General features: G+C 37.3%; 1 protein-coding gene across 1 annotated transcript; it reads left to right on the plus strand.

The window, feature by feature from the left end:
* The first annotated feature begins 424 nt into the window (after positions 1 to 424).
* znf512 (zinc finger protein 512) lies at positions 425 to 11,954 on the plus strand. Its single transcript, XM_053487311.1, has 15 exons — positions 425 to 473; positions 2,305 to 2,397; positions 2,783 to 2,838; positions 2,929 to 2,978; positions 3,125 to 3,309; positions 5,179 to 5,292; positions 5,999 to 6,123; positions 6,204 to 6,290; positions 7,907 to 8,005; positions 8,196 to 8,363; positions 8,824 to 9,009; positions 10,065 to 10,166; positions 10,259 to 10,321; positions 10,767 to 10,865; positions 11,060 to 11,954. Exons 2-15 carry the CDS (start codon positions 2,337 to 2,339, stop codon positions 11,396 to 11,398), a joined length of 1,734 nt encoding a protein of 577 aa, XP_053343286.1. The 5' UTR covers positions 425 to 473; positions 2,305 to 2,336; the 3' UTR covers positions 11,399 to 11,954.
* Positions 11,955 to 12,278: the final 324 nt, after the last annotated feature.

Genomic DNA, 12,278 nt, shown 5'->3' on the forward strand with positions numbered 1-12,278 from the left:
TGGGTGCCCAGTATCATGCATATGCACTGCTGGAGGGCAGCAACAGGCACTGAGGCACTGGGGCAGTCAGGGTGGGCGGAGCATCCTGAGCTCAGGGCTGCTGTGATGATGATGAGGAGGAGGAGGAGGAGGAGGATGATGATGATCCTGCAACACGCCAGGATTTGGTGAAAAACCTTGTGTTTTATAATGTGTATGTTGACGACCTCCTTGTATACACAGTGAGACAGACAGGAATGAAGGCAGACAGATGAGGAGGGCTCGCGCCGAATCAAAGGCGTTTGATCTTGCCGGGTGGGCGGAGCCTGAGCAGCTTACTCCGTCTCCGTTTCGCGGATTGTCTATGTCTGGTTTATTTACGTGGATTTTCACGCTGCGTGTGTGATCTGTATATCGAGTAGAGAGGAGCGCTGATAATAAACAACAATGGGATGTGTCTCCTCGGTGTGAGGCTTCTCCGAGCATCTTCTCATGTGAGTATGAATTCTAGAGGAATGGCATCTGTATATAATGTTTCTTACTGCTGGAAAACAGACAGCTCCGTAAATATTGGCCCCCATGCTCAAGGTGGAAGACATGTCTTCTGTTACCTAGCTTAGCTAATCTGAGACGGAGACATCCCCCCTGATGAGCTATTCTTCCATCATGCACACTCGTCTGCTCAGGTGAAGCTGGAGATCTGAGCCCAGTCCTCCTTCATGCAGATTCGCTCTAGTTCCTGCACCACATGTAAACCCTGATTCTCTTGAATCTTCCATACCACATCCCAGTGATGTCCCGCTGGAGTCAGATCTGAACTGGACCACATGGACCCAGGTTGAGATGGTGAAGGATCATCATCTGGATAGGCAGAAAGCCATTCGCATTCCTAGTTAGTCTTAAAGGGATCAATATGTGTCAAGAAAACATTCCTCAGGACATTACAACAACATCAACCTGAACTCCTGACAAAAAGCAGGCTGGGTTTATGGACTAATTCTGTCTTTATTGTTTGCACGTCGCAAAGGGGCACAGATTAGTTAAAAACACTCACTTATTTATTGTTTATACTGCTTTATCCTGTCTACAGTGTCATGGGGGGTCTGAAGCCTATCCCAGAAACCTTAAAGCACAAAGCGGGGTACATACACACACACACACACACACACACCCACACACACACACACACACACACACACACTCCCATGCTCATTCACACCCTACAGACATTTTGGTAAGGCCAATTAGTTTAATCTGCATGTCCTTAGACTGGAAGGAAACCGGAGTACCTGAAGGAAACCTAACAAGCACAGGGAGAACATGCAAACTCCATGCACTCAGACCGGAGGTGGGAATCGAACCCAGACCCTGGAGATGCAAGGCAACAATGCTAACCATTAAGTCACCATGCTGCCTAATCAAAAACAAAAAGAGTAAATATCTTTCATATCTTTTTAAGATTCAGCACTGTTTCCAAGTCCCTATTTAAAATTTCAGCAAATTAGTGATAATGATAATGTTAACTGCTTTGGACAAAATCTCTAATCTTATCTACAAGACATTGTTATCAGATGCCTGAATATGGAGGAAGTTATGTTAATATTTAAAAGATTCCACAGGGATCAATATGTACTATTTTTGTGTGGCAATTCATGTATTGGTACACTGACTGCAAAATCGATTCATTATTATTATTATTATTATTATTATTATTTTAGTTTATATGTTTACATTTGTGGTTAAAAAATTATGCAGTTCCTTGTATATCCTACAAGTGGTACTCTAAACTATTCACACATTGGCACACTTGTGTAGTAGGAGCGAATTATTTGCTAAGGTTATTTAGAATTTTAACGAAATCCAAAAAAATTCACATCAATTCAGGATATTTTTAAAAATTATGATATTAAAACAATGTAACATGATACGAATCAAATCAGCACCTAGGTATTGTAATCATATTGTATGAGGTGGTCATCCCTAGTCAGTAATGTTATGTGGGTTTTTTTTTTCTTTTGAAATTCTGAAAAAATAATTGTGAACTTTTTAAGAAAAGATTTATTAAATAAGATTTGCATGTGTAGATATGTGTGTATACTTATATAAGCTAATTAACCACCAAGACATTTTTTACTAACATCATTTAACTCATCTCAATCAAGGGTGCCAAATATTTTGCAGCTGACTGTTTGCTCATCCTAGTTCTGTTAATGACACAGGGTCACTAAGTAGGAGATTTGTATTAAAATGTTAAACATTCATAACATGCAGTGTATTTGTAACACTTTTGACACCGTTGAACATGTAACACTCTGTTCCTTGCAGTATTGAATGTGAAGCAAACACCTCCAGAGAACATGTCTGTCATCTATGTGTCCAAGAGGAAAATCACAAGGCCTGAAAGAAAGCCTCAAATAGGTATAGTGCCAACATGACCTTTAAAAATGTGTATTTATTTATTTTACACTTTTATAGACTATATGGTAAATGGGTTGATGATGTTCTGCTAGCGCAATCATATTATAAACCTACAAGAAGTACAAACTACTGTACAAACTATACTGTATATATATGCTTTAATATATATATATAATATATAAGCTTTAATATATATATATATAGAGAGAGAGAGAGAGAGAAAGAGAGAGAGAAAAATATGTGAATGCCACCTCTACACCTACTGAGTACCTATATAGTGTGCTTTTCACTGTATACCAAACTCTGTTTCCGAGACTGATGGAAATATTGTCTGGCATTGAGACGACGTCATATAAAGGTATTGCTGTGTTCTTTTTTTACTCAGGAGACACAAAAATGATGGATAAAGTGGTTGCAGTGTGTGGCGGTGTTCCATCTATGGTACATTTTTTTCTCATAGGTTCATTGCTGTTAGGCATTTCCGTATCATGGACTGTGTTCTGTTCATAACACTAATGTCTTGTATTTCAGACTGAAGAGGCAAGTCAACAAAAGATAAAAAGAACATACCGCAGGAAAAAGTAAGTGAAAGTACTCGATCTATTTAACAATTTACGTAAGTTTCCTCATGTCACTAAAAGCACTTCAGTTCTTTACTGTAACTTCCTACATTGTTTAAAGGAAGCCTTGAAGCTTCATTGAACCTTTTGATGATATGCCTATTTAGATACCATGATCTACAGCCAGTCTCCACTGAAGATGTTCCTACAGAAGATGGGTCATCGTGCACTCCGGTGGTCCATACTGACTCTGTGAATGGCTCGAAAACACAACCTGTTGTTTATGGTGCTGCCACTGCATGCAGGACAAGGGACAAGGTTGGCTCTGGTTTGGAGCTTCTGAGAGAGAGAGGTGAGCAAATTGAAAAATTTTAATAAAAAAAAGCAAAGGCAGATGCTACTGGTAAACTTCATTGTAGAGGAGGCTAACCACCATGTAGCAAAGGTGTCAGGTCCAGCAGCTTACCAAGGGTGTGTTTGGTGTATGCATTTTTCAATTAAATTGATCATTTGGAACATCTAATTAAGATAATGAGAGGCAGGCATGTGATCAATCAAAATTTTCAAATTAAGATGAAACGTTTAATAATTTTAATATTATAATTCTTTATATGTATTAATGTATTCTCGCCTTTTTATGTGTTGGCTAGGCATCATTAATGTTGTGTTTTTGTGTGTAGGGGACGACTTACACACACACACACTTAGAAAAGCTAAGATAACATATTTATATATACTGTATAACATGTCCTACAGTATACTTCTCAAAAACAATTAGTCACGGATTGACTTAAATGCAGCATATATTATCTGTATATTGAATTCAAACCAGGAATAAGTGTTTCCTTCATTTTTTACCACCTTATTGAACATGTCTTCATTCTTCTAAATCAGGGGTCTCCAAATCCAGTCCTGGAGGGCCAGTGTCCAACACAGTTTGGTGATCCTTCTTCTCAAACATAGCTGATTTAACGAATCTGATAATTACTACTGTAGGTTCAGTGGGTGAATTACAAACTGTGCTGGTCACTGGCCCTCCAGGAGTGGATATGGAGACCCCTGTTCTAAATGAATGATGCTTGTATACTGTAAAATGAGAGCAGGCGGAGTCACCCAAGCCATGATTTTAGAACATTATACTGTACACGTGTGTGGTTTGCATACTGATTCATAGCATGGGCCCAAGTCATTTGCCAATAGAGAAAAAAAGGTCAGCAAATTGAGATGAAGAACCAAAAGTGTTTTAACCCATTTTGCAACAAATGTGTGTCTAAAGTAAATGTTAATTTAGTTAAATACAGCAATCTACTGATTTTTTACTTTTTTTATGGCTTTATTTAAATTTTTTATGTTTAATAAAAAAAGAGGTTTGCACAAAAAAAGTTAGTTTGCAAAAGGTTTTATTTTAGATTAAATTTATGGGAGGTACAGAATGCAGATTTTATGAAAAAAGAAAGAAGAACATGAAGAAAGTTACAATGCCTGGCCAAAAAAGGCACCATTTCAGGTGGATTAAATTACTGAGCTGCATCAAGCAAAGAAAACAACTAAGGAGATTTGTAATGACTGAAACTTGAATTAAGAATCATTCAACATATTATCAATACCTTAAAGGATAGTGCTGAACCCTCAACTTTGTGGAAGTAATGTGGTTCGAAATGTGATCACTTAAACACCAGTTGCGTGGTAAAATAGCAACAGTAAATACCATTGCTACTGTTGGTTTAATATTAAAATATACGCCATTTTCACACACACAAAATGGGAGGAGAACTCACAGGATTGGGACTTAACAGCTGTGTGGCAATAAAAAAAACACTTTTCTAATCAAAGCCTAATCAGGGAAAAAAGACTTAAACTTGCAAGCGGGCATAAAAGATTGAACTTTGGAAAGAAATGGAAAACGTTCATGTGGTCTGATGAGTTCAGACTGATCCTATTCCAAAGCGTTGGGTGCATCAGGGTAAGTAGGGAAGCACATAAAGAGTGGTTCTGGTAGCATGAGAAATCATTTTCACACATGAACCGGCCACCACATTCTGTACTCTATTCAGAACTAAAGACAATTAAATGATGTTTTAAAGTGTGTGACTTCTTTGGCCAGGCAATTTACAAAGAACTAAAAAGGTGATACAGACATCTACTGTATATAATGTTTTAGTAAAACACAATTTTCTTTTGTCAGATTGATTAATGGGTCACATGTTCTTCCTCCACACAGTTCCTGTAATAGTTCCTGTAGCACAGTACACTCAGAGGAGTCCCTTAGCTAACAGCAGAGCTCAGAGGTCAGAGGTCTATTGCATGAAGAAGGAGATACCGAGTTACCCTCCAGGTAAATAAAAAATACCTTCCTAATTTAGTTAGGGTGGCTACTGTACACGCAGTTGGGATAATGTTTAATGTGAAAGGGTTCCCCTAGACATGACAGTGTGCAAGGGTTTCTATATGACATTATACATAAATACTGTAGATTAATTTAAAGGTTTCTGTTATGCAAAATTCAATTTGTATTCATGGTTAGACATTTAGACATGAAAAAATCCTTGTCCTTTTTTATTTTTGTCTTGGCTATTGTGGTGTCACATACCAAGAGACACATACCCTGGCACGATGTTTAACTTTGCCCAATTCTGCCATTATCTAATAAAAAGGTTACTATTTTGAAGATCTACAGTACTGTAAATAAGGCAAGACTAGCAGGTAGCAGCTAACTGCTAACAGTAATCCTAGCCTTCTTCAGTTGTTAATTGTGTTTTATCTTTTAAATCACTAAACATTGATGATGTCATTATGGATTAGTAATCTCATGTATATTCGTACTCTTATTGTGTTTGTTAGAAACACAGTATGAGTGGAAAAAATCTTGAAAAAAGGTTCCCATTTATGGAATTGCGTTTTGATTAGGAAAACACTTCCAAAAAGCAACAGTTTAGCGGCGGACAGACACTGAAGCAGTGTGTTTGGAAAAGGAGCGAAATGGAGTATAATACCTGAGCTTTAACTATACAATGGTGACTTATTATTTTATATTTTAACAGGAAGTCAAGAGGAGGCCTGGCAGCTGCAGATTTTAGCCAAGGGCCGAGTGACTTGCCCCAAGTGTAAACGTGTAGGAAGAAAAACAGTGGAGGGACTAAAAAAACATATGGTAGCCTGCAAACTGGTAAATGCATGTAGTGGTGATTACTGGGATCTTTGTAGTAGTCCAGCTTGTCCTGTGACTAATTTTACACTTTATTTTAGCATGTATTTAAATGCACACATTGTGGGAAACAACTAAAGACTTCAACTGGAATGAAGTACCACCTCATGGCTGACCACAATAAACTGGTAATTTCTTTCAATTTATTTCTCCAAACTGTGCTTTTATCAGATGACTAAACTGGCTTAAATAATTATCTTACTGCTTTTTAATTCAGTATAACATAACATTAAGGCTTTATACAAGGGTTGGTTTATATATTGTACAGTCAGGTTAAGGGTGGGCGATATAGACCAATAAATTATAACGCAGTACCATTTGTATCTCAGTATTTTCTACAAAGTGGCCTTGGTGTTTATTTGCAAGTCACAGCCAGATTTCTCACAGACTCTGATTAAAACAGACTGACATCAAAATAAAATGCAAAGACATTAAATTAATTTTATTAAAATAGAGTTTTAAAAAAACTTCCTTAAAAAGTCAATGTGCAAAATAACAGAAAACAAATATGCATTTAAAAAACTTTTTATTTTTTAATATAATCCCCTGCTACACTAATTCACTTATCCTAGAGTTTCACTAGTGCTTGGACACCAAAAAGTTTTCTCAGTACACTGGAGCCATTTTCGGACTGCCTTCTTTACATCAGATAGCCTTGCCTCCCAGGAACTCCTTTAATGCCCAAACATGTGAGAATTGCTTGGAGCGAGGCAATAACGGTACAAAGAATGTTGCAGCCATATTCATGCAATGTGCAAGTGGTGTCCCTAAACGATTGTGTACAGTTCCCACAGAAAGATTCTTCTATTCTGCAAGTTGGTGACAAGTTCTGAAAATCTGTTGATTTTCAAGGATCAGGGATTCCACTCAATCAATGTCACAGTTAGGATTTAATCGTAGAAAATGGTTCTGGCCTTGACTGGTGTTGGCAACTGTTTCTCTGGGGACTTGACAGTTCGATAGTTCATGACTGGAACTTCTTACAAGTCTACCTGGGTCTTCAATAACTACCTGGACTCCATATTAACATCAATTAACATCAGCTATTATAGCTGAACTGCCTCCCACCCTACACACTGTATAAATGCAGATCATTTACTGCTTTCTGTTTTTACCCAGATGAGGATGGGTTCCCTGTTGAGTCTGGTTCCTCTCAAGGTTTCTTCCTATTACCATCTCAGGGAGTTTTTCCTTGCCACTGTTGCCCTCGGCTTGCTCACCAGGGACAAACTGACCATTTTGATTCATACACATTCACATTTCATACAAACTTAAATAATTCTTCTGACTATGTAAAGCTGCTTTGCGGCAATGAAAATTGCTAAAAGCACTATACAAATAAAATTGAATGAATAATCACCTACGACTTTCTTGTGGTCTGTTCAGGACTGTAGGTATGCCCCCTCATAATCAGACCTTAAAAACATCATGTGGTTGCACAATAACCTAGACAACCCAACTTATACCAAACAAATACAAATGAATTAAAACTAAAAGTGAATAGTGCATTCCTTTTTAGTGTGTCAATTACTATCCATTACATTCTGCACACATAATGTGCAAAGTCTATAAACTCTACCCAAGATTTTTAAATCTATCTCTGAGTAAAATTCTAAGCTAAAAAATGCCTATATAAACCTACAGATCCCTGATCAGTTTTAAGTCAGTAAACATTGTATTGATAAGGACAGTTATAGTGATTAAAATAGGTTTATACAGTATGTGCATATATTTTTTTCTTTAGCCCACCCCGGATGATGGACGTGACCTGGACGACCATGCAGTGAAAGAAAAACTGAGAAAAGTGCTAAAAAGGTTGGGAAAATTAAAATGTTCAAAAGAGGTACGTAAGCATTTTACAGCAACATTAAGTTAATAGATTCTGAACAATCTGAAAACAAACAGCTCTTTTACTGTATGCTGTTTTATTTATAAAAAAGATATCAAAAAATTAAGATTCCAACACTTTTAAATCTTAAGGTCTCTTAAGGTTTAAGGATTTGATTAACACATTACTGTTAATGCTTTTTCAGGGGTGTACTGGCAGCTTCACAAGTATAATGGGTTACGTTTATCACATGAAGAAATGCGGTAAGGCGGAGTCTGAGCTGGAGAAGCTCCTAATGAACTGCAAGCACTGTGGGAAGCCTTATCGCTCCAGAGCAGGACTGGAGTACCATCTAAGATCGGAGCATGGTCCAGTGAGCCCCCTTACTTCATCCATTCTGAGAGAGGATATAACTAATAAATGTATTTCAGATGTATGTCATTAAGGAAGTTAATAAGGCACTTTCATTCTTATATACTTTATTTTCATGTCGCTGAAGTCAATTCAACATGTGATGCCATACAACATAAATTACTATAGTTAATAAAACATTTTTTAAAGATTGTAGGCAATCAATTTAATTATTGATAAGTTGTAATGTGATACAGTATGAAGCCGCATGTGGTGCACAAGACTACAACTAAGGGTTTGATCCAAAGTTTGGAAACGCTTCCAAATAAGCATCATTTAATACTACTTTGGGCTAAAAGTCCATTTTTTTTTGGTGTAGTAAAATCAGTGCTTGTTTCTATGCATTAAGCATAAATAATGGTACACAACAAAAACATGATCTGACTGAATTAATAAAAGCACATGATGAAATTTTACTACAGGGACCCCAACAGACTGAGGCAAATGGCCAAATGGCATCCAGTCTGGAGTGTGAATCCGGTGCCAGGGCCAAACGCACATCTGCCCAGGTGGCTATTTTCCATCTGCGTGAGATCGCCAACCAGGAGCTGTTCAAGGAGTGGCCCAAGAGGAAGGTACAGCGAGACCTGGTCCCCGATGACAGGAAGGTAAGAGGCTGAGCAGTTAGGTTTTCTGATGAGAGTGGTAGCAAAACCTCTTCTTCATAATTTATCTTTGTACAATGAAAGATAGTACCACTTTGCAAACTTTACTGAAAATATAATAAGTTATTATAGTAAACAATAGTTATATTAGGGTTGTTAAAATTATAAATACATTACCTGTACTAAACACATGATCTATTTATTCTCATTAAATATAATAAAACTTTAAAGTTGGCATGTACATACATTAAAGATATTGGCGAAGAACCATCAAGATGGTTTTTAGAATTTCGGAATTTCGTCTGTCTGTTTGTTTGTGCAAGGATCACACGCAAGGATCACTACTGAACTGATTTTATGGGCTTTTTACAGGTGTATTAGTCTGTGCTTGAGGTAACATATAGGCTTTGTTTCATCACAATTGGCCCATGGGAAGAGAAGATATGGTAATTTGAAATTTAAATGGAAAACGCCCTTATATCGTTAAAGAATTTACATAGGAAAAATCATTAGTTCATCTCAAAATTCACCAGATGGATCTGTACATTTTTTTATGAGCATTTACTGTATGAGTGTGCAATTGAAATCTACTTAATAATAGTGATCTCACACCTTTATTCCATGCCCTTCACGGTAAACACATAAAACGTTTAGTGCCATGCAAACGAAGTTGCGGGCACATCTAATGCATCCTTTTTAATATTCATTTATATTATATCCTATTAAATTAATAGGAATACAGATAGAATCCTGTAGGAGAAAACAAAAAAACTAAATCAGATGAAATATTACTAGATAGATATTGTTGTCAATGGTAAATTAAAAAAAAATATTGGGGGAAGGTTTTGTACTTATGTACTTTTTAGGGTTAGGCTTTTTTTTATAGATAATGAAGGAAATATATATCACTTTATATCCAGCTATATACATGATGATGGACTGTATTTCACCTTATATTTGGTAGCTATATAGATGATTACGGATGACAATAAAATTGTTTTGACTTGTATATATATGTCTGTGCTATATATATATATATATATGTGCAACGTATATAGCTACGTTATTCCCGCCCCGGATTGCCCGCCTTCAGCCAGGAGGTCTTGCGAAAGTGGAAGAATGAGGTGAAGCTGAACAGAAAAATGCAGTGTCCCAACAAGGTTTAAACATTTAAGTATATCTCTGCAGTCCAGAAATTTTATTTAAAAAACTTCCTTGTAAATGTGCTTATTTTGTTCCTGTACTAATGCAGGGTTGTGGCTGTTACTACACAAGTGTGTCAGGTCTAAAGGCTCATCTGGGACTTTGCACCCTGGTAAGAAGAAATCACTACTTTCAATTTAACTCGGACCGTATTTTGAATAATCTAATCGTAGATTTAGTTGTCTTTTTTTTACAATTAGTGAATGTTAAACACCTGGGGTCACAAAGAATCTCAGGGCTAAATTCATGGGAAAAATAAGTGTTCATAAAAATACATGCATGTTCATTTTAATTCATGAAGCACTAAAAGCAGGTCCTGAACTAGTAAAAGCCTAAAGACAGCGGAAAGCATTGATTAATCAATCGGATCAAATCAAGAACAATTGACTTTACTGTAATATACTGTGTTTAGCCAATTGTGTTAGTATCCTAGTACCTAGAAAATGTTTGTTGGACTTACGAACAAATTGGACTTAGGAACAAGCTCTTGGAATGGAACTTGTTCATATGTAGGGGACATACAGTATTTTCTTTCAGAATGCAGTTTTTCTTTGTAGGGCAACTTTCGGGCCGGGAAATACACATGCCTGATATGTAAGAAAGAGTTCAACTCAGAGAGTGGTGTGAAATACCACATCAACTCTGTTCATTCCCAGGTAAAAAAGACATTTTCCCTTTAAAATGTAATGGACTTTATGTACATTTTTACCATAAATCTTAGTATGTCCACTATTTTTACAGATGAAAGTATTTTAGTATTTAGAAAATAATATTTATGATTGTGTGGATAACCAGTCGCTAAGTAGTTACCAGAACATGAGGATTACCTGAAAGCTTGTCTTGTGATCAGGACTGGTTTGTGGTCACGTCCAAGGCCAAGAGTTTCACCTCCAGCAGAAAGCTCAAGCCAAAGAAGCCGCGGGCACCAAATCCAGCTCTCCCTTTCCCCCAGGATTCCTGCACCCGGCAGGACAAACAGCCTCCAGCTGATGTTCAGAAGAGTGAATCCATATGCCCAGAAACATCAGAGAGGAAAACAAATGATGAAAAAAAGAGCAGAAAGTGCAAATTGAGTACAAAGGAGAAAGACTGCACTGACAGCCAGAGCGGCAGCAGCAGTACAAGTGCGAGCTCCAGCAGTGAGTCAGAAGCAGAGGCTCCAGGAAATGAGACCACAACCTCAAGCTGAGAAAGATGTGAATGATCACCAAGCCATTCCTCTGATATGTGATACTTTTCAATTCCCTTTTTAAGCATTTTACTTTTTTTTAAATATCTGTGGTTTTTAGGTGTGTTTGTGTTGCACAGGGTCTGACTGACATGGCAGTCAGAGGTGTACAGTCTAATCCTTTGCTACTGCAGTAGTGGAGACTCAAGAAAACTGTGCTTTTCTGCTTCACACCTAAAACAGCAGTTAAACCAAACTGAAAATAATGTGCCTAGTGAAAAAGCCACTTCATCACTTCATTTAGGTGAACCAATGTAAATTTGTGAACCTTTGTCTTGTGAGCCAATGGGTTACATGACGTTTAGCTTTACAGAACCTTCATATAGCTCCAGGGATAAAAAAAAAATGTTGATGTGTGAAGGCAGTTTGGGTTGTTGTGTGTGCTTGTGTATGTACATGGAGTTTATTCAATAACAAATTTTGGGGGAAAAAAACTCGCTGCCCTTTAAGCTACAGATGCTCTTCCAAAATGACTGGTCAATTTTACGTAATCTCCTAAAGTCGTCATTTGAAGGCCATTCCCCAGAAAAAAATTTTTTTTCAAAAGTACAGTGGAACCTCAAATTACGAGTAACGCGGATTTTTTTATCAATTTTGACTTGAAAAACAAGCATTGTCTTGGTTTACAAGCACCGAGTATCATGTTTTACGCATGCGCTTCTTGATTTGACCCCAAGCGTCACGTGATCACAACTGAGCCAACGGTTTTTCTCTCTCTTATGCGCTGCGGAATCGTCTCCCCTGCTGGGTCTTAGTGCGCGTCTCTTACGGGGAATAATAAACATCTGTGCATGCGTGTATTGTTTACTATAACACTGTGACCACGTGTGTGTGTAAAACA

This window comes from Clarias gariepinus, chromosome 2 (genome assembly GCF_024256425.1).
Source record: "Clarias gariepinus isolate MV-2021 ecotype Netherlands chromosome 2, CGAR_prim_01v2, whole genome shotgun sequence".
Classification (NCBI taxonomy): Eukaryota; Metazoa; Chordata; class Actinopteri; order Siluriformes; family Clariidae; genus Clarias; species Clarias gariepinus.